Source organism: Scardinius erythrophthalmus (assembly GCF_964197995.2).
Source record: "Scardinius erythrophthalmus genome assembly, chromosome: 9".
In the NCBI taxonomy this organism is placed as follows: domain Eukaryota; kingdom Metazoa; phylum Chordata; class Actinopteri; order Cypriniformes; family Leuciscidae; genus Scardinius; species Scardinius erythrophthalmus.
In genome coordinates, this window is record NC_138229.1 from 22,349,515 (window position 1) to 22,373,368 (window position 23,854).

General features: G+C 38.7%; 1 protein-coding gene across 6 annotated transcripts in view; it reads right to left on the reverse strand.

The window, feature by feature from the left end:
* Positions 1-5,786: 5,786 nt before the first annotated feature.
* Positions 5,787-23,854, reverse strand: part of map4l (microtubule associated protein 4 like) — a 45,584-nt gene continuing 27,516 nt past the window's right edge. For 2 of the 6 annotated variants that reach the window (XM_081374326.1, XM_081374321.1), the window contains 9 exons: positions 22,391-22,505; positions 21,160-21,204; positions 18,774-19,030; positions 17,518-17,571; positions 11,970-12,062; positions 11,684-11,765; positions 11,474-11,580; positions 9,457-9,637; positions 5,787-8,847 (listed from right to left, as the gene is read on the reverse strand). In XM_081374326.1, the coding sequence (XP_081230452.1) occupies positions 8,843-8,847; positions 9,457-9,637; positions 11,474-11,580; positions 11,684-11,765; positions 11,970-12,062; positions 17,518-17,571; positions 18,774-19,030; positions 21,160-21,204; positions 22,391-22,505 (939 nt within the window). In that variant the 3' untranslated portion in view covers positions 5,787-8,842. Of the gene's footprint in view, positions 8,848-9,300; positions 9,341-9,456; positions 9,638-11,473; positions 11,581-11,683; positions 11,766-11,969; positions 12,063-17,517; positions 17,572-18,773; positions 19,031-21,159; positions 21,205-22,390; positions 22,506-23,854 lie in introns of all 6 variants that reach the window. The other 4 variants (XM_081374322.1, XM_081374324.1, XM_081374323.1 and 1 more) reach the window with 4 other exon arrangements.

Here is a 23,854-nt window from a genome sequence, read left to right on the forward strand (position 1 = left end):
AAGGCGCATCTCAAACAAGTCTCTTAACGAACAATGTTTTACCATCAGTTTTACCATCTCAATCCGACCGCGAGTGCGATGATGAAACATTGGAAGAGCTAGTTATTCAACCTGAACCTCCAACGAAAGGACGACTTGAGCAGGACGTTTCTCAGTGACTCAGTTTGAGGTACATTACGAGATCTTCCAACTGTAATTCCTCACCATCAGCATTAACAAGTGCATGTCCATCAACAAACCGATTATTTGACTTTTTACTTTTTTTATTTACCGAGAATTTATTGCGGTGAACGTGTGGAAACTGTATCAATAACAGGGTGTTTCTGCAACTACGGGCACTTTTAAGTCCCAGGAGTGAAATTTTAGATTTATGTTAAAATTTGTCATTTGATGTTTCATAAATAGAAACGTAGTGTCAATACACACCTTGACATAAAAAATAATGAATAAATAATATGATTTAATGTAAAATTATGAAGCATTTATAGGTCCAAACACCATTTTTGCTCATGTCCCACACCCATGGTTTCAATGTTGAGATACTTAAAATTAGCTCATTCTTTTACAATATGACATTATTTCAAATGGAATTGTTTACTATACAGATTCATTTACAGCATCTTAAAATTCTTTGTATTATTTACTGATCATTTTTATGATTTTTTTAACTAAATGTACCTGTCCCACACTTTTGAGTCATTACCGCAACAATGAAAAAAAGCTTTTATTATGAAATTTTATCAAACACAAACAAGTCTAGTTTCTATGGAAACAGAAATTATCACTTGAGCACATTGCTGACAGACTGGGCCACCACACTACCTCACTGGCAAGATACCAAAAAAATAAGGTAAACATCATCTTTTCTGCTCTAGTATTTACTGTGCGTCCTTACCATTCAGCTTAATAATTGTGTATTTTTTAACTACATTTTAAAAATAAATGTATATTACTTTTGAATTCATGTATATTAAGATGCTAAGAGTCAAAACTAATGTGGTAGGCCATGCTAGCTGCCAATTAGCTAAAATATTAGCAAAAATGTCCTTTCCGCAACATGTCTTTACCGCAGCAAATTTAGGTGTTGCAGTAAAGACCTTGTGTTGCGGTAGAGACAAATTCAAGGTTTACTGAATATTAAATGACAAATGTTCAGTATATTATTAGTACTGAAGTATATATTAGTATATATATATATATATATATATATATATATATATATATTAGTATATATATATATAAACATGCCATTTTTTACATAAAAAAAAAATATTTTGTCCTTACCAACACAAGATGTCATTACCGCAGCACTGCTCTATTTTCATTTTTTTCACATTTTTATTGGCAAAAAAATATTTTTACACTTAAGTTAAGATGATTAACACATTGAAATTGCAACATCTGTCATAAAAAGTTAATTATGTTATCTTTTGTGTGTATGGAAACAATTGACATCTAAGGTTACTGTAAATTTTTTACATGGCATAGAAAAAAACATGAAATTCCCTATTTTGTATATAATTTTATTTATATCAGTATTTACAAAACTGCATTAAATTTGAAAAAGCTATTTAAATATATTACATTTTTTTATAGAAATTATTTAAGAAAAATGTATAAAATGAACGTTATTGTAACATTGCGGTAAGGACACTTTTTAAGATGATGACCCGAAAAACATAAAAAATAAACATGTTCCAGATTAAAATCTTAATGACTACATTCTATTTTGTGTACATTTTTATATGTATTATAGACTGTGATGGTTAAAACTGAAATTCATAGAGGTTGATTTTTTTTAAATTGGGATTGTCAAAAGTGCCCGTAGTTGCAGAAACACCCAACAGTGCATTAGCTGAGCTCTAGGCTGGCGTGAATGACTGATGTAAAGTAAATTTTGGTAAAACAAATCTTGCTCCATGCTTAATCTTTCCTCAAAGTAGTGAGAACGACAGACAATATGCATCAGTAGACACAGTTTTAGGTAATAGTGGCCCACAACTGATTAGCAGAAGTATTTCAGTAAGACAGTAATAATGTGAACCAGTGAGCAGGAGACCTAAACAAAATAAAACTCAAAACTAAGTATTTTGAACATCTTTCAAGAGCAAGTGGTTTGCGAATGCAACATTGAACTCCGAGATTTGAGAAGCAGTCGTCAGTAAAATAAAGGGAACACAGCAAAAGTTTAGGATTATACTGCTGTGGTATCCTGGCAGTGGCGGATCTACGGGGTGGCAAAGGGTGGCAGCTGCCACCCCTGGGATACAGTCTTGCCACCCCTGCTGCCACCCCATTTATAAATCAGATAATATTTTTTAAGGATATTTTATGTTCATAGCCTACACGTTGAAGGAGACCCGCAACAAACTCCTCTCAAACAGAAATCGCCGATTTAGAATCCCCTCCCCCTCACAATGGTTTCACCCATCACTAGCACGGCAGCGACCCCCGCGAAATTTCACCAGTGGCAGCACAGGGCAGCCTGGGCAGGCTGCACAGTACATCTGTCTGCAGTACGTAGTGTCTTGCAAGTTGCAACCCTACTGGAGAGACTGAGCTGCCCCTGACAGAGCCTCTGAAGGTGAATTGAGTTTCCCCAGGTGTAGTTTAAACACACGTTTAACTTAAAGTTACATTTGTAATGAATGTATTGTATGCTAAAGACGATTCAGCATCAGCAAAAACAGCGAGTCTATTACGTTAGCCAAAATCAGCGGTCAAACACTCCCTCGTGATTTGTAAGAGCACTCTTCCCTTTGATTGGCCTAATTTTTATTTTAGTGAAGACAAGAACAGCTTAATAAAAAATATAAAATATTGTTTGTATCCATAACGTTTACTGATGGTCGCCGTTACGCAGACGTTACGTTACAACACACAATACAGTGCCAGTTAGGAGATCGATCTTTTGATTCGCTAAGCAGTCCTATTAAATCCAATTTCTCTCAGATATCACAGCAATGAAACCAGGCTACAACTGGGGAAATAGCAAATACAATAGGATTAAGTATGGGCGTTAATAGTTGGGAGAAAATATGATGCGTAATAATGAATAGATCTGCATTTGGTCTTAAAGAGGCAGCAGTCTAATAAACCTGCTGACGATTGCTCCATTAATGTGAACCAAACTACAAAAGGCAAAGAGAAAATCTGTCGCAGCTCTTGAATCTTTAATCTATCTATGATAAACTATGCAGTGTTATTTTAAATCTGACTTTATTATATGTCTTTTTAGCCCATATTACTCCTGAACAGTAATGTCAGACATTACTGAAATTAAAGCACTGGGTCTATAATTTGTATATTTGTTTAATTGTATACTTTTTGTTTGACCATGTGTTTGTACTTTGTTTTTGGTGTCCTATGTCTTCTGTATATAAAACACAAAAGCCTGCACCCTTCTGCATAACGTATGTTTTATTTGCTTTGTTAAAGCATTGCTTTTTCTTTTGCTATGTATATTTATTTTACATTTCAAAATATAAAACAATATTAATTGTGTTCTAAAAAAAATTTTTTTTCCTTTTTTTTTATATAACAAAAAGAACCGATAAGAATACCGTTAAAGTACCGGATCGATAAGGAGTATTGGTAAGAGTAGTAATACCGAATGATACCCATCCCTATTGGCAGCAACAAATTAAAAGTTATGGCCAATTTAACTGTGATTAAATTCAGTGTATATACGTCTGCCATATTTTGCCACCCCTCAAAAATTCCTGCCCCCCTCTCGCCACCCCATAAATATTTTTCTAGATCCGCCCCTGTATCCTGGTAAAGATTAATTTTAACTGCTGATACTTCACATGCTGGTCCTTGGGCAGTAAAAAACAAACAACCGGCATTACCTTCACATTAGAGCACAGCACTGTCTTCTCGACATGATGCTGTCCAGTATCCACAGGAATCCAATATTATCAGCTGCAGAGTTTGAGGTTCAAGTTTTCCCTGGTGTCTGCACGCGCAATAAGTGGGCAGGCAGTATGCTAATGTTTCATCTTGACGTCACAACGAAACGGCTTATGACTCGTTTGAAAAACGATTCATTTCATTGATCAGAGTCGACTCTTACTTTTGAAAGATAATAACTTTATATACGGTGCACTTTCAGATTTAAAACTTTGAAGGATGTTTTCATTCACTTAGAGCTATGTTACACACTACATGAAAGGTTATTTCCAAAAAGACATAATAGGGGCACTTTAACACTACTTGGGGGGGGGGGATACCTAGGCTACTAATCATTATATTAATTGTAACATTTTAATATTGTATAGAAAAATATGTCATTAAATTGCATTTTTAATATTACTTCAGGGGGTAAATAAATAGGCCATACCAGCTCGTATGTCAAAACCACTGCTCTAGAACACAAAAGCCTACTTGCTCTTTACATCCATTCTCTCCAGAAATAGGACGTTTAAATTGTATCCTCTCATAGTCTTGTCAACAGGTTGTTACTGTCTTAACGGGAGTTGTTGCATAGCTGTGTGCTAGTGAGCGCTTTCTTGAAGCTTCGAAAGCATTTCGAATCATTTGTTTCGAACCAGTGATTCGGAGCTCGTATCAAAAGGAGTGAAGTGTCGACTTAGACATCCCTGTCGGTGTATGACATCAAAGTACCGCGAGAGCGATTAGAGAGCAGACGGCTTCGTATGCTCATCATTATTGCTCTCGCGGTAGGCTACTTTGAAGTCATACACTGATCGAGTTTTTATAAATTTGTAGAGTTTTAATTTTAGTTTTAGTTAATATAGTCTCTTATTGGCCTCACTAACCAAGCATTCCATAAAACAAGCCCTACAATTTAATAAAATAACATATAGGCTATGTGACCCAGATTTTCAAATAGTTGTATCTCGGCCAAATATGATGTAGCCTATGTAATGATGTATAAATCTTAATTTTTATTTATTTTTTGACCTATGTGACTGGTTTTGCGGTCCAGGCTCACATATTAGATGATTTGTTAATTTCATTTAATAGATTACACTTTAAATAACACATTTGCAATTGGTTTGCAAAATGAGTTTTTGTTGCATTCCCTTTGACCGTGTTGAACGCTTCGAAACAGAGAATCATTTTGCGATGCAATTGGTTCAATTGCAGGACCCTCCACCAATATCATATACTGTACAGTGTACACTAGATGAGTATGGAAGCCCACATATAACAGATGATGTTGTTGTAAAACCTTTATTTTAAAAGTTAAATGTTTATATAAAAAAATACAACTAATAAAAACTAACTACAAGCAAGAAATTGTTAAATAATAATAAAAACAATTAAAAAAAATAAATAACAGCAAATAACAGCATGTTTTTACCCCCCATCAGTCTGTTATAATTCATAAACCAAAAAGTGAACATTTAGAAATTGACAAGAATGCAGTCAAATTTAAAATAAAATCATGTATTTTTTAATAAAGATAATATGGAACTGGTAATATTATTAAATAAAGCTAATAAATGTGTTCATACAAGTGCAGTGTGTTGTATTCGTGTTTTCTTGATGTAATAAATACATCATCAGCCGGCAGGTCAGGTGCATAATGCAATGCGTTGTGACTCGTGTCAATTTTTTAACTCTATTTACAATAGTGTAAAAAGACAGGCAGCGGGGACCCATATAATTGTCACCACCTTTCACCCCAGTAGTGACGGCCCTGTTCAATTGATTCAGTTTCGAAAAGCTTAGTTTCTTCCATCACTGTATGCCTCACTGCAAACAACATGCCGTCAAATTGACGGCGTCAATAACAACAATAAATACACACCCATGTTGCTTGACTTTTTATTTATTCATGATTAAATATCCACATCACTAGTTAACAATTAATCACAATTATTTCTTTCATACAAAAACAAAAAACAAAAAAAAACCCACACATCTTAAATAAGAGGGGAGACAGTAAATCAAATTTAGGACCATGTCTGTAGTCCTTGTTGTAAGCATGCTCTTTTGTTGTGTTCAGTGGGTAGTACACACACATTGTGAGTCCTAACAGACAAACTAGGGGGCTCTTTGCTGCCTAACTTTGGAGTGCTCTATCTACTTTTTAACATGCCGATTAGCCTACCAGTGACAGCATACAGATGTGCAGCATGGATATCCAAACAACATTCAAGGTCTATGTGCCAGGTGTAGTTCTGTGGGCGGAATCAATGTTCCTGTGGTTACTGATTAGCTCTAACCTTTCAACTCACTTTTTGCATCCTGTCTCAGGCTACTCAAGTCATTACCAGAATTCTGTGCCTTATCTACAGCCTACAGAAGGACATCCTCAGAGTCCATTGAGTTTTTCGGTCCTCAGTCAAAATCACACTCCTCCCCCTTCTATTGATAACACTGTATTTAGTATGTGTCCTGTGATGACAAAGAGAAAAAGTTACACAGATAATAAATATTCTTTGCTTCCTGAATACATAACATTTTAAAAACATTCTTGTTTGCCAGCCCTTTTTAAAGGAAAAAAAGGCAGTCTCACTTAACAATAAAATACTATCTGGAGAAATATTCATAGATGCAAAATCTTCACTTTGCTTCTCTATACAACCCAATCAAGAAGTGTTTTCCCTCTGTGGGGTGTAAAGTGTGAAACGTGTATTTACAAAACTGCTTTGAGCGGACTGGTGCGGGGGACGTGAGAAGTGTACTAACACAGTGAGAGTGTTCATTCATTATGGAAAGGACAAAATAGAGCTGTCTGAAGGCATGAAAGGTTATGATCACTGTATCAAGAGTACAACACTGAAGTTTACTGGCACAGCCCCTGAACAGTACACACTAATCACAAAAGGAACTACAGACAGGACCGTTTGGCCAAGCGCAACTGCTCTACGCTAAGCACACTGGCTCACACTTGTACAAACTGTATTTACAGAATGCTATATGAGACACAGGTACATGTTTTGCATTTCTGAGTAACTAGGGCTCTTTTTCATGGGACACGATTTAGGAAGATGTGCTCAGTCAATCATTTCGCTCTCTTTGTTGTATAAAACATCCATCATAAAGTGCATTTAAAATGCTCGTCAGCTAATTATTTAATAAGATATTTGCATAATTTAATACTTCCTGGTCTCTTGTTCAGTTTTAAATGGGATTTTCTTTGATGTTACAACATTACTACCATAAATGATCTGCCATAACATCACAGTAAAATACCAGGAAAAAATGTCACAACATGACATGTAGGGAATCAAACCCTGTATACAAACATAACCTTTAAACCAACAACAGCAACTTTTTTATTTTCTCTGCAGGCATTGTGGAGCCAAAGATATCTAGAGTAATATTACTACCAATAAAGTGCCCACAAATTCACTGTTAACAGTGTCACTAGTCATGAGCTTCAAAAACAGCAGCCCTACAATAGTAGGTTTAGAGAGTTTAAAACTATGATATTCAACTACTTTGTGAATAATACATCACTTGGTAAAAAAACGAAAACAAATTGCATTTCCTTCTATGTTCGATTAAATAGTAATTTCTAAACAACAATTTATCAATTGCCATTGAATAAATAATAGGGAAATGCACTGCATTGCAATGCTCAGTTAGGATACATTTACTGTTAATGTAATGGGCCCTCCCACATGCCAGTTTATATGTTCAGTGCAAAAGTCTTCTACTTTTTGAACTTGGAAGAACGATACTTAATTCAAGGTGAGGGATGATTTGGACCTTTGAGCAAATAATCATGACCTGTGTACAGAGTGTAAACATATCCATTCTAACTTTCTGAAATCTTTCTTTATCCATCTACTGTATATTCCTTTCCATCCTGTTTGTTTAGCTTGCGTGCCACTGCCTTTTGCTCTTCCTGTATCATGCTGTAGTTTATGTGTGTCATGTGTCCTATTAGTTCACAATTGACGCTTTGAGGGAAATGGAAAGTGGAAGATGTAATCAGATGGTTAGACATCATAAGGATACAGCTCATCGTTACAGTAATTTACGATTAACACAAGACAGCAAACTCATTGAAGATGTAAATATGCTATTGTTTGAACAGCCTATATGTTTCAAATGATTAAGTGCTCATTTAAATACTAGGGGAGACCAGGGTTTATAATTTGTGTGAGGTGGACAAGGTCAGAGGAGCAAAGGAAGCAGATGGATGGATGGCGGCTGGTTCGTCCCTTTTGACTGGGATTTAAGACAGCCCCACATACTAACAATACAGGGAGCTTAACTGCCATAATACGATGTAATAAGCTACATCTCGAGTGAGTTCTGGGGTTCCCATTGGAGAACGTATACTGCCAAACAGATACAGACAGAAAAGAGGGTATTGCATCTAAATGTAGGTCTGTCTAAGGGACAAAACAGGCTTGTAGGAAAGAAACTCGGTGTTGACGGGCTAAATGCTGTGGTTTTAACAAAGATGACACAAGAGCTATGCGGCTGGACAACCATCCAACCATCTCCAAACATCTGGAGACTTCATCTCCAATCTAGCCTCAAACCAATCCCTGCGTTCGAACAGCAGCACTGTAAATTAAGTCATTCTCAAAACATGATTTTTTAGGTGCTTTCCCAGCAAGGAATAAACAAAGAAAATTGAAACCAAGAGAAGAAGCCAATGAGAAGATGGGTTTAAAAGGGACAAGCTGTGTTGAAATGCCCTTCTCTTGCTGGTTTGCACACATCTCATGGCTAAGTGAATGGGATAAGCTGGGTTGAGTGTGAGGACATGGCGGACCCCAGAGAAACACTGAGAGAGGTGCTGCGATGTGGGTGGGGGTGGCTGCCACTCAGGAGGGACCAGGAGATGATTTTAGCGTCGTGGTCCGTGCGAGCTCGTGCGTTCTCGCGGAAGTTCAGCTTGTAGGGCTCAGTCTGGAGGCAAAGAAATGGAAAAGCTATATTAAAAAGCTAAAAACTAAATTTTATAGATATTGGCAGGGATAAATCCCCACAAATAGCTGGGCCCAGATTCGTACGTCGCAATACATTTGTCAACTTCAAAATCTTTTCAAAAGATTTTCCTCCCTAACCTAATCTGTTCCCAGTATAAAGAAGCCTTGTGCGGTACTCAGAATTGAACTGAGAAAGTCTTTTAAATTTCAGTTTAGTTCTTGAATTTGAATTGGGTTAAGAAAACAGGATTGCTAATCGAAATGAAATCCTTGTTTGAATTTTTTGAAAAAATATTATAAAAAATATTTTTATTTTATAGCCCTTATAGTCAGTGTAAATGACAGAAAATCAAATAGATACATTTTGAAATTTGTGAAAAAAAATGTACACCAGGGTTTACGAACTCTTTATTTGAATATATGAATGCATTACCTGTGAAGTTCTTGAATTGTAATTCAGTAAATTCTTCATTCTGTCATTCCAAATAAAACAATTCTTGAATTCTTATATCCACAATATATTATGTCTTTCCATGTTTGTCTATATAAGGTATCATATAAGGACTGAATCTGCCAATTTTGCACTTACTTGTCCCCGGGATGCGCTTGTCCAGGCCCTGGGAGTCCCGGGGCCCTTCTCCCAAAGAAGGTACGGGAGTAGGAGGATTCTCTTTCAGCCCATTCTCTTTTGCCCCATTGCCTGCCTGCAAGGGTGGAGAGACGACAGGGGGAGATGGACTTCCCTCAGATTTCTGCTGAACCCCATCAGCCTGGAAACACATTGCAAATGCAAGGTCAAAAAATAGAAAGGAGACAAAGATGCATTTATCGGTCTGTGTGCAAGAATGTAAGGAGCATATATGATATGAAACACAAATGCATATGTGAAACATAAAAACCATCTGTGTTAAGAGTGAATAAATTTGACAATACTTTATATACTTTTTGCGCTGAACAAGTACACAAGATACACAGCCGTTCAAACGTTTCGGGTAGGTATGATTTTTTCCCCATGTTTTTAAAAAAGGTCTCATGCATTTATTTGATCAAAAATCCAGTAAACAGTAATATTCTCTGCTGAAAAATCCAGCATAAACCAGCATGAATTCCATGCTGGTCGAGGCTGGTTTATGTGGGTTTGTGCTGGTTTAGAGCTGGTTAGTGCTGGTTTAGTTGGTGGACCAGCATAGTCATTCAACATTTCAAAGGATTAAGGGTTTTGTCTCCTGTTTCAAAGGATCTGTACACAAATCAGTTAAAAACAGTTAAAAAGAGCTTGTGTACATTGCAAAACAAAAACTTTTAGAGATATGAAAGCAAAGAAAAGTGCCAATTAACGGCATAATAATAAGCAGTTTGCTCAATAACATGGGCTTTGAGAAGAGTTCTTTTAATGGAACAGTTAATAGCAACTTGACAATGAAAGTTCAAAAATAAAATTGGCTGTTTTTAAAGACTTTCATGCTTATTTGGAAACTCAAGTGTCACAATCCAGCTGTTAAGTCACTGGTTCCAAAAAGTGTACATAGTACAAGGTATGTCATTGCAGGCAGGAGCATGAAATATTGTAGACAATAGTGATAGCATGCACTTTCATCAACTGCTAAAAGATAATTAATTCGACCAAAGTCAAGGGCCAAGTGCCCAACTAAAGGGTGTCGTTACTAATGGTCATCAACTGCTGCTACACTGCTTCAGTGTTCCTTTGTAATAGTTTAACACTGATGACTTTGCTCTGTCAATAAACAGGTAACCTGCATCATGTGTTTTTCTTTATTAAATAATTTATTAAAGTTAATTGGATAATGCCTTTGACTTTATTTAACTATGAACACATATTAAGAAACATGATATGCAACACATACACAAGTTATGTTGTGGTTTTGCTGGGATTATACCAGCACCCAGGAGATATCATATGCTGGTCCACCAGCACACCCGCTTCCCATGATGGGAACCAGCAAATCATCAACCAGCATCCCATGCTGGGAACCAGCAAACAGCATCCCATGCTGGTCCCAGCATGCAAAACACACCTTATGCTGGTCCCAGCACTGCTGGATTTTTCAACATAAGCCAAAACATTATGACCAGTCACAGGTGAAGTGAATATCATTGATCTCCTAACAAGGCCACATATTAAGGTCATAAAAACAGTAATTCACTAGGAAATATCAAATAACTTGCACACAGACTAAATGAGTGGTACTCAGCCATGTGAGGTGCCATAAACCTGACCACACTTCTATATGCTGAGGGGGGTGAACCTGCTTACAAACTGTCTTGCTTATATTCTCTTTTCCTTGTGGATAAGGAATTATATTATACTGTACATTGGTTGTTATGCTCGCCCTTTAGTGGGCATATTTAATATGGTCTGTAAAGTATTATATTACCCTGCATGTGTTTGGGGTGCATATTGGACCACATCACGTGTCTATGGCATTGATGTGCAGTACATTAAATAAATTCTCTGGTATTACTAATTATTAATTGAAGGTAGGTACTTTACTTGCTTTTGAAAGAACCCCATGAAAATGTAATATCAATAATGAAAGAGGGATGCACATTCCTAATATGTAATATCCTCTATTATTTATGACCACCTTTACATTGTTACTTCCTGGTTCGTGGCCTACATTGTCCAGTGATCCCACTTTGGCCTTGGCATTGACATTCACCTTATGGGATTCAATCTTCACATCACCACCACCTGAGAGAGATCAATCATCATTCACATGGCTATTTATTGCATGTACTCACAATGAGATTGCATTCACAGTAATAGGCAACATTAAAATCGATCCATCCCATACCTGGCTTGTGCTTCATGTTGTCCTTGGATCCACATTTTGCGGTCACTTTGCTCAAGTCAACCTTTTTATTTAAAATCTGAACCTGGAGACCATGAGTAAAGAGTTGCTAGATTGAAGTGTCATTTGATTCTTATGATGGATGTCTTTAGAGGAAAGTAAATCTAACTCATTGTAAACTGATCTGGTTATATGTGGCTCATCACATGCTTGTACTTCTATGAGCAACACACTGTTATGAAATGAGTTAACACAGTTTTATAAAAGAGAGGTGACACTGTACACTTACATTTCCTCCACCAGGTACATGCTTGATATTGTCCTTGGAGCCGCATCGGGAGGTCACATGGCTGAAGTCCAGCTTTTTGTGGACTATCTGAACCTGAACATAGCACAATAGCAAAGAGGACACATGGTCATAGGTTATTCAACTGTAACGCATGCAAAACATATCGACGCAGAAGCTATGAAGGCTGTGAGTGTGTTAAACAATATTGTACTTTTGTAAATCAAAAGTAAAAAGTAGCATGACGACACTGAAAATACAAAATCATCATGTTCATGTCAAGTAGTTGAATTTTAATGATCAAGCCACTAATTTATTTGCACAAAACATTTATTTTCTCTTTCTTGTATTTGAGGATGTAAGCTAATTCCTCAACGTTTTATGGCCGCCCTCTGGTAGACTCAAATAAATGTTCATTGTCTACTGTGCTGTTTCTTGCAGTACTTGTTTGTGTGACTCATATATTTGTTTGGACAGAGTAATAGCAGGCCAGGAACACTTTGTCTGACTCAGAGTGTGTTTTTCACAGCCTAAAGCTCACTTTATTGCGTTAATCTCAGGTATTGCTTAAAACCTTGAGGGACTTGCTGTCTAAATATATTTCATTTGACCTCTTGTAACAGACCACTCCAGGAAAAGCAAATGTGATTTGGAGTTAACTGCATAGCTCACAGGCTGTGCCGAAAACGTCTCAGGTTACGACTGTAACCTATGTTCCCTGAGAACAGGGAACGAGACACTACGTCAGAATGACGCTATGGGGAACGCCTCAGGCGTGACAGGTGTCTGAAATCAAATATCAACTCACGTCAATCATGTTGACCGGCGACAGCCCGTGAATCATCAGCTTGATTGATTAACGCGCGACCTGGATGTATAAAGGGGAGCCTTGCACACAAGACAACATCCTATCGTCTGAAGGGACTGTTGCAGGCAGGCCCCGAGGCATGGCAGAAAGACGTAGTGTCTCGTTCCCAGTCACTATTTAGGGGAACGTGCCACCTGAAATGCCACCAGGCAGGCCTGACCTGGTGTCACTACATAAGACACTAAAGTCTGGCCACTTCCTGTCTGTCCGAAGACAGAGCCTCTGGACACTTGCCTTTGGAAGGCATCCAACCCGAGGGACTGCGAAGCAGGCAGTGAACCACTCAGCCCGGATCTCAGAGACGGGACATCCTGGAGAGTATGACTCAGCATAGTGCTTTACGACCCTTGCCAGCGAGGGGAGTTTCTCTACTCGATCCATGGATCTACCCAGTGTTTGTGTTTCAAAACACTGAGGAGGCCTGTGAGGGCCTAAAGGGAGCTCACCTCCAGGAAGGCCTGGTAGGACCTCTAACCTGGCGACCACAACATGTTATATGGAGAGGAAGCCTACTACTGTACATATACTAACACATAACTAGCTTGCTATTTGCATGAAGGCCTCTGCAGGATGACTCTGAAAGTAGAGGAAGCCTGAAACATGCAATATGCATATGGAGGCCTCTGCAGTACTACTCTCAAATGGAGAGGAAGCCTACAACATATACTGACAAAAGCTAGCTTGCTACTTGCATGAAGGCCTCTGCAGGATGACTCTGAAAGTAGAGGAAGCCTGAAACATGCAATATGTATATGGAGGCCTCTGCAGTACGACTCTCATATGGAGAGGAAGCCTACTACATAACCAACATAAAAACTAGCTTGCTATTAGCATGAAGGCCTCTGCAGGATGACTCTGAAAGTATAGGAAGCCTGAAACATGCAATATGTATATGGAGGCCTCAGCAGTACGACTCTCATATGGAGAGGAAGCCTAACACATATCTAGCAATAGTATACGCAATACAGTAAGTATATGGAGGCCTCAGCAGTACGACTCTCATATGGAGAGGAAGCCTACTACATAACCAACACAAAAACTAGCTAGCTATTAGCATGAAGGCCTCTGCAGGATGACTCTGAAAGTAGAGGAAGCCTGAAACATGCAATATGTATATGGAGGCCTCTGCAGTACGACCCTCAAATGGAGAGGAAGCCTACAACATACACTGACAAAAGCTAGCTTGCTACTTGCATGAAGGCCTCTGCAGGATGACTCTGAAAGTAGAGGAAGCCTGAAACATGCAATATGTATATGGAGGCCTCTGCAGTACGACTCTCATATGGAGAGGAAGCCTACTACATAAACCAACATAAAAGCTAGCTTGCTATTAGCATGAAGGCCTCTGCAGGATGACTCTGAAAGTAGAGGAAGCCTGAAACATGCAATATGTATATGGAGGCCTCTGCAGTACGACTCTCATATGGAGAGGAAGCCTACTACATAAACTAACACAAAAGCTAGGCTGCTATTAGCATGAAGGCCTCTGCAGGATGACTCTGAAAGTAGAGGAAGCCTGAAACATGCAATATGTATATGGAGACTTCAGCAGTACGACTCTCATATGGAGAGGAAGCCTAACACATATATCTAGCAATAAGCATACGCAATACAGTAAGTATATGGAGGCCTCAGCAGTACGACTCTCATATGGAGAGGAGGCCTAGCACATATATAAGCAATAACTAGCCCGTCTAGGCTCAAAAAATATATGGAGGCCTCAGCAAAACGACTCTCATATGGAGAGGAAGCCTACTACATATACTGACAAAAAACTAGCTTGCTATTTGCATGAAGGCCTCAACAGGATGACTCTAAAAGTAGAGGAAGCCTGAAACATGCAATATGTATATGGATGCCTCAGTAGTACAACTCTCACAGGGAGAGGAAGCCTAGCACATATATTGGCAATAACTAGCCCGCCTAGGCTCAATAAGTATATGGAGGCCTCAGCAATACAACCCTCAAATGGAGAGGAAGCCTACTACACATACTGCCTGTAACCTGGCGACCACAGTATGTGGGAGCTCATAACCAGGAAGGCCTGATGAGGCCTGTAACCTGATTATCACAGTATGTGGGAGCTCACATTCAGGAAGGCCGGTGAGGCCTGTAACCTGACATGTGGAAGCTCATAACCAGGAAGGCCTGGTGAGGCCTATAACCTGGCAACTACAGTATGTGGGAGCTCATTTTCAAGAAGGCCTGGTGAGGCCTCTGACCTGATAACCACAGAATGTGGGAGCTCATATTCAGGAAGGCCTGGTGAGGCCTCTGACCTGATAACCACAGTATGTGGGAGCTCATATTCAACCACAGTATGTGGGAGCTCATACTCAGGAAGGCCTGGTGAGGCCTATGACCTGATAACCACAGTATGTGGGAGCTCATATTCAAGAAGGCTTGGTGAAGCCTATAACTTGATAACCACAGAATGTGGGAGCTCATATTCAACCACAGTATGTGGAAGCTCATTTTCAGGAAGGCCTAGTGAGGCCTATGACCTGATAACCACATTATATGGGAGCTATATTCAAGAAGGCCTGGAGCGGCCTATAACTTGATAACCACAGTATGTGGGAGCTCATATTCAGGAAGGCCTAGTGAGGCCTATGACCTGATAACCATAATATGTGGGAGCTCATTTAACCATAGTATGTGGAAGCTCATATTCAGGAAGGCCTAGTGAGGCCTATAACCTGATAACCACATTACTCCTTGACAGTCAATTCCTGGGAGCTCACCTCAGGGAGGCCCAAGCACTGTCCGGTTGCAAAATGGGGACTGTCTGGTCAAGGAGGCCTGTTAAGACCTACTACCTGACCATCGAAAAAACTTTAGATTTACTCCCATAACATTTTGCCCCAGACTCTAAAACAGGAGATGTGGTCAGACAATACTGTTTTAACATTTATACGTTCTCGTAATCTACACACTGCCTCGGCAAGCGCGAGAAAAGAGCCGTTAAAAAATATTTGGCTTTCATCCCTCGAGAAGAAAGTCAACAGGTGCGAGGTTGAAACATCCGACAGCGCACGGATTTTTTCTTTCTCACGCGCGCCGAGATATTTCTTAATGAACACTGCCAGCACCCTCAGGAACTGACTGTGAACGCCTCGTACAGTATTGTTTCACAGATCGCACGCACCACAGCTCAGATGCTGAACCCTCCTCCCTCGAGAAAAGGGTCCGCGAAAGCGGAGCATTTTAAATAAAAAACGCTCACAGTTTGCACAAGAGGCTCTCTCGAGAGCCTCCCGCGCGCTTCAGCGATATTCTCAATACAGACAAACAGTCCCTGAAGACGAAAAGATGTTGTCTTGTGTGCAAGGCTCCCCTTTATACATCCAGGTCGCGCGTTAATCAATCAAGCTGATGATTCACGGGCTGTCGCCGGTCAACATGATTGACGTGAGTTGATATTTGATTTCAGACACCTGTCACGCCTGAGGCGTTCCCCATAGCGTCATTCTGACGTAGTGTAGAGTTCCCTTTCGAAAGGGAACTGATGCATTTGCTGAAAACAAAAAACATGACCATGATGATTCTTTGAGCAGCAAAGAAACACCAGTAGCACTAAAGCTTATTTAGTAATTAACATGCAAAATGCTGCTAAATAATTTCTATGGAACTGCAAACATGATAGAGTAAGGATAGAGAGTTATAAAGTTATAAAGAGGCACAATTTCTCAAAACACACATCTGGCATTGTGAAACAACAGGAGGCTGTAGGTGACCTTGGGAGCTAATACACAGTATTTTTGAATGCAAGGAAACGTTTTTTTTAACCCCTTAACCGTCACCCCCCATTTTTTCGCATAGACATGAAAATGCACTATGCAAACTTAAATAGTTCTAACTCAAGAATGCTTTGGAATGTAGACATTTAATAACCAGTCCTAATAGCAATATAATGTAAAACATATATATAATATAATATAATATAATATAATATAATATAATATAATATAATATAATATAATATTTTTTGAGACATTTTTGATCTATTTTGTGTACACATTTTTTAAAAGAAATTTATGGAAATGAATCGTCCCATTTTTCATTTCATACGTTCTCCAAGAATAGCCACAGCCTCCTTTGTGAAAAGTTGTAAGAAAGGTGAGATAAATAGCACATATTATTATGTGCTGTGTCAACACATTCCCCCCTTAAAAGCAAAAGCAAGAGCGCAAATAATCCAAAGTAGGGTAAGAAATTAATGGCACAACAGAGTGTTAATACAATTGCTGAGTCTGTACAACATGCAGTTATGCTTTTTATGGACGTGGTCACCGCAAAGCTTAAGAACAAAAACATTTAACTGGTAACAATGGTAAAGCACAAATATTCCACAAAGAGTGGCACAATGTTCATTGGTGAACTAATGAGAGACAGAATGGTATGGTGTTAAATCCACAGAAGACATACAGGGACAAAGCTGCATTGCTCTAATGATATTTTTCTAACAAGTGTATGTGAACAAGTTTATCTACAACAACTGTGATCGCATGTTCATTCAGAAAACCAATTTACCCTAATTTCAGTTCACGAATTGTCAGTCTTTAAGTGTTTAGTGTTTCTGTGTACACTCATAAAAATGTGGGTTTGTTAAACCAGTTTCTAGAGGATCTTTGGAAAGACAGCAAGAGCAAGAGCAGGGAGATGTCATTGGGAGGGACTCACTTTGCCCTGGCTGGTCTTTGGCAGAGCATCGGTCTTGCCCTGGGCTGCAGAGACCTGAGGAGACAAGCACCCCTTTAGTCAATGCAGTGCAGGGAGGAGGTACAGAAAGCCCAGGGTCGCAGGGTCGGAGGAATAGGATGTATCACAATGAGTGAGTCAGTATGCTAAGGTTACTTTTGAATCTGGAAGAATCACCTGACAGTCTGTGTCTAATGAATTGTGCAGGAGATAGTGTATTTAACTGTGTGTCTGTTCAACTAACTACAAAGCAGATCTATGGCATCATTGAAACTTAAAGGGATAGTATTTTTTTTTCCATTTGCTCACCCTCACTTTGTTCCAAACCTGTACGACTTTTTACTATGGAACAAGAAAAGATGATATTTTGTGTTGTCTGGTGTCCATACAATGAAAGTCAATGGGGCACAATGCTGTTTTGGACTGGCAAAAACATTATTCAAAATATCTTCTTTTGTGATACACAGAAGACAGAAAGTCGTACACGTTTAGAACGACAAAAGGGTGAATAAATGATGACAACATTTTTTGGGGTGAACTATGCATTTAAATATTAATGGAAGCATAAATCCAAAGAGCAAACATAATTAATGGAAGGTTTTATAAAAAGACATTTTAATTTAAATGATGTATTGTGGCCTTTAGTTGACAGTCACCGTCTGAAATCCAAATGCACTGTCTTTACCAGATCCTTGCCGATAAGAGAAAACCCTTTATGGAATCCAGTTATATGGTCTTTTTTATTTCAAAGAGATGGGGTAAGAGAGTTGCCAAGGAGATGGCTATAGAAAACAGACAAATTCATTCTACATACATTTTGTAAGAAAATCTCAGTGTACAATGAAAAATTGAAGGCTTTGTTTTCCATGGTGGACGTCAATCACAAAAATTTGTTGGATCCATGGATCCATGAGCTCAGGCAAAACTGTCTGTATCTTAAAGTTAAGGATCAATCAGATGAATAATGGAATTTACATTGAGCAGCAGCGATATGAGACATACGAATGAGAAACAACTATTACAGAATTTGAGATTTCTTAATGCGTTTAATGGCAGCAATAGTGCAGCACAAGAGCTTATGATCATGTGTTGCCAAATAATGCATCAAATTGATTCTAAATCTGTAAAGAAAACAATGAGGTCAAGAGCAGTATCTATGTGTGTCTCTAAAGCCTAGATTATTTCATTCCTTCCACACATGCAAATTCTCCTGGTTCTGTCCTGACCAATCAACTCACCTTGCCTCCTCCAGGCTGGTACTTCATGTTATCGGTGGAACCGATCTTGGAGCGCACGTTTTTTAGATCCGGCAGCGGTGCGTTGGTGGTCGGGACGTTTCGGGGAGCTCGAGGCACAGGAGGCTTCCTCTCAAGGGGAGTCTGCTTGGGCACGGGGGGTTTGGTGATGCGGGACGGTCGAGGGGTCGGGGTTCCATTGGTGGCTGCTGTGCTGGTGGCAGAGGTTGGTGTGCGAGTTGTCCTTGGAGTTGTTTTAACTGTGAAAACATGAAGCAAATAAAGTAAATTATACCATGGTCTGGGTGAATACTCGATTCTGATTGGCTGCAGGGTGTCCATTAAAAAGTGATAATGTACACCTAGGAAAGGCGTCCCGTCAATTTGCCTGATGACAGTTCTAAATGATTGCGCTGGCTCAAACCAGAGAATGTCTAATAGGAAGAGAATTGGCACTCTCTGCTTACTTCCGGTTTCTGGACTGGCTGCAGTAACACGTCTCTGTCCATGCGGGGGCGCTCGCAGGCGAGTGCAGAATGAATGGAGGTCTATGGCGAAAACCCCTCAAAATCCACTTTTCTCAGGATATAATTTTTTGTCTAGTAATTTGAATGTTGTATTCGAAAGGAGATGCAAAGAAATTACACATTGCTGGGAGTTAGATTTTTTAGAGTCACTTATTTGGTTTAAAAAGTCTTTTAAAATGTCAATGACGTCAGAATGCTGACGTCATTAGCAGAATGCTAGCGTGTTATGGGCAACAACAACTCAACCTGTAAGAAATCGAAAAGAAATAAGTACTCGTTCATTCAACTTTCGACCTATAACCCATTTTGAACTTGCAAAACCTACAATAAAATCTGAGATTTTTCAACGGCAATCGGGTGAAAGAGACACATTTAGCCGTCTAGCCCCATAGACTCCCATTCGGTCTGCACTCGCCCGCGATCACCTCCAGTGGAATTTTAATGGAACTGCAACCAAGATCGATACAATGGGGCTAATAGGAAGTGCCAAGGCTCTCCGTAGAAGGGCTCTGCTCAAACTCACTGATCAACTGCTGCGGTCGGGTCGCTGCTTGGCAACGCCTGTATACGGGAGATATTACATAGTGCACTCGACTTAATAAATAAAAACCCTCACGATTTTTACTCTAAAACGCATTAAAGTATTATTAATTGATTAAATAATGCTTTCTTTCGTAAGTGACCATGGTATAAGCGGGTTAATGCCCTTCGAGGTGTCCATTGTCAGGTATTAATGGACTTCGGCGGAGGCAACCGTCCTCCGCTGCGCGTTGGACGGTTCACGCCTCGCCGTCGTCCATTAATGCCTGATAATGGACACCTCGTCGGGCATTAACCCTTACATAACAATTAAGTACTGCAGCAGAAAACAGCACACCACAGTAGGTTTAAAACAGTATGCATGAGAGGTCACAGACAAATAATTCCTGTTGTCATTGACCTCATGAATGTTTCTTCTTCCTAAGCCACTACAAAAGTGACAAGGTTTTCTGCTGTTGTGTACAAAGAGATGAAGAGGAGTTGAAGGCTCTATCAGTGTGATGATTTGAGACAAGCCTCTGTGAGTAAGTCTATCCCTGACTATGTCAGCATCTTCAGATTTGATGACTAACAAACTGCACTAGTCAGTGTGTATTAGCTCAGAACTGCTGTGTTTTCAGGAAACAGTAGAGGTAAAGTTCTCACCCTGCTCTTTAAGCCTCCATCAAAGCAGAATTTAGTAACAGCTACAGACAGGTAAGCACCTTTATTTGCACATAAGCACCTGACCACTGTAAAGATGATCTCTCCACTTTTGAATCTCTCTTTTTTTTTTTTTTTGGATTGTCTCTGTTTACTTGCCCAGGATATATTTTCTCTACATTATTATATTTCATTGGTTGACTTGTTATTCAAGTCAAGTTGTTATATCTCTGCTATTTGAAATGTTTGCCTTAATATCTTGATGGCTTATTTGTTCTATATTGGGCGAACAAACATGTTAATCACACTTTATATTAAATCCAGTCTCAAAGTTGGTTTAACGATTTATATTGCACCTAAAAATGGTAAGACCGTTCGGAAATCACAAGTTCCAATCTTCCTGGCTGCCCTAAAGCAACTTCTGGGAGTTTAAATGCACAAGAGTTAGAATTTATTAGCTCGCTGGAAATTTTGTTTACAAGGTACAACACTGCAACAATAAGCAGAGAGATAACTACTCATTGAAATCTGACACAATCTTATTACTGTATGTAGTAAATATCATTGCCAGGTCTTTTAACATTTCATGTAGTTGAATTTCACTAATGTCTATCACTATTGTACCAAAATATTTCTCGATAAGATAGGTAAGATAGGTAAGAAAACTGCATCATTCTCACCTGGTGCCTTTTTCACCTCTCCTGCTTGGTTTTCAGTCTTTGTAGCTATAAAAACATGCAATCAAATAACATTATGTAAATTTAAAAGTCATTACATCATTATGCCTCACTTAAACTTAACCCGAGATCCTTTATACTGCACCTTAGTCATGGTAGTGCTATAATTTATTTAATTTTTTTTAAATATATTTATTGTCCTTTTCTAGTTTTATAACCACAGAACAAGACATGCTTACACCTTTCACATATACATATTCAATTTACACTTCTTAAAGGAAGAAATGCATAAAAAAGTAAAAACAAATAAAGATAAATAAATAATAATAAATAAGTAAATAATAATTAATTTGTTACAGACAGTGTTTACAAAGTATTTTCCTGCAAGGTCTACATTCCCAGTTTACATGATATTTATGTATGGCTCCCACAGCTGATCAAAGTTTTTCCTCTTGCACTTAGCAATATAAGTTAGCCTTTCCAGTCTGATACAGTTTGATACCTTTATCCACATTTTCATGGATGGAGCATCCATATTCTTCCATCATAATGCAATAGCTCTTCTGGCTTGAAGCAGACCAAAGTCTACAAGTTTAATCGGTCTTGATGTTTGTATAAAGTCCATTGGATATATTCCAAGAATACAAAGTTTTACATTCAAAGGAATTGTAATGTTAAACATGTCTTACATACATTTTATTACCTCCTTCCAGAAGTGTTGTATTTTTGGGCATTCCCAGAGGCAATGATATAATGTACCTTTATCATCCAAGCATTTAGAGCACATATTTGGAATATTACCAGACATTTGATGAAGTTTGACAGGTGTTATATAAGTTCTCATTAACCATTTATATTGAAGTAATTTAAACCTTGTATTTATTGTCTGTGTTTGTCATCTTTCCAGTCTGCCTAATCTATATCTTCCTGTATTTCCATTTTCCAGGCATTTAATTTGTCCAATGTTGATTCAGTAGGTAGTGCCATATAATTTTTTTTGACAGGAATCAAAATGAGGCTGTGAGGGACAGGAGTACAGTATATTCAATTGGTTGTACTGTTGTATAACAGCATGCCAATTGTTTGGCTGACGAAACACTTTTACAAAGTCTTTCAGTTTTGACCTTCATACTGAATGCCATTGTAAAGACTGTAAGTCTATGACTCACAGCCTCATTTTCATCCATGTAAATTTCAATCTGCTGTCTAAATTCTATATGACGGAACAACTCACCGGAGGAGCGTCGGGCAGAGGTGGTGCTTGTGCCGTTTTTAGAGTTGGTAGCAGATGCAGCTTTAGCCTTTGGCACTGGAGGGCGACGCTGGGTAGGTGTGCCAGTCTCAGAAGACTGATGGAAACAATACGATTTCAGAAAGCCGAATGACCAGGGATGAGTTGACGTCAAGACAAGAGGTTGATTAGATGAGTTACATACACAGTGGCTTAAGGGTGGCTCAATGCTTGAGGGTGATTGTCCAGTTAAGGCAGAGTTTGACTTGAAATCTTGATAAAAGATGTTTCATCACATGACCCTGATGAAAGATCAGATTATGATCTTGATCAACCTACAAGTCAATTTTGGTATAGTGGGTGTTGGTGTGGATTTTTGATGCTGTATATGATGGTAATGACTTTGTAGTTTGCTACCACTCAGTTAAAGGGATGCTTCACCCAAAACTTAAAATTCTGTCATAATTTACTCACTCTCAAGTTGTTCCAAACCTGTTTGAATTTCTTTCTTCTGCTGAATAATATTGGTAAACAAACAGTTGATGGGGAAAAATACTATGGAAGTCAATGGGGCCCATCAGCTGTTTGGTTACCGACATTCTTCAAAATATCTTATTTTGTGTTCAGCAGAGGAAAGAAATTCATACAGGTTTGGAACAACTCGAGGGTGAGTAAATGATGACAGAATTTTACGTTTTTGGTGAAGTATCCCTTTAACTTAAATGTATAAATTGTTTCCATATTAAGATTTAAAGCATATAATCTCTTTACAAAATAATTTGTTGAAATACTACTAATAATAAAAAAATCCCCTAACTGAAAAATCACCCATAAAGACAAGCAGAGAAGAGATGACACTCAATAAAAAGGTGATAATGAATAATAGATTAAAGGCAGAGTAGGCAAATTAATCTGTAGCAGTCAGGTGGTATAGGTCAGTGCTCTGTAAGTTGTTTACATTCATTTTTATTGTAATGTTATGTGCTTTGTGACATGAGGTAGTTTAACGCCGTCTCTCGTGACGCTTTGCAGAATCTGCGGTGTGCATTCATGTGTTTTGAAGAAGGCGCGGCTTTGCAGAGCACTCTGAGCTTTCAAAGCTAGCTTGCTATTGCTAGCTGCTCCAAAAATTGCCTACCCTAACTTTAATTATATTCCACAAGCTCCATGCATGAATGTTTGAGAAAAAGCAGTTTAGAACCTAATCACAATAGAGAAGCATATAATTAGTCCTTATCTGATATCTGTCTGTCATTGGGAAATTGAATTGATGGAACATAACTGGACCTCATATTTTATCAGTGGCCTAAAAACACGCCTCTTTCTTGTGATTTTGCTGGTGATTGAAATTTTGAGTTGACAATGACACAGACGGCAAGCCATGAGTTGATTTTAATAGAAGAGATGGGCACCGGAGAAAGTCACAAAAGTCTCCCCTATGGATCGTTGGCTGGGTGCCAAACCACA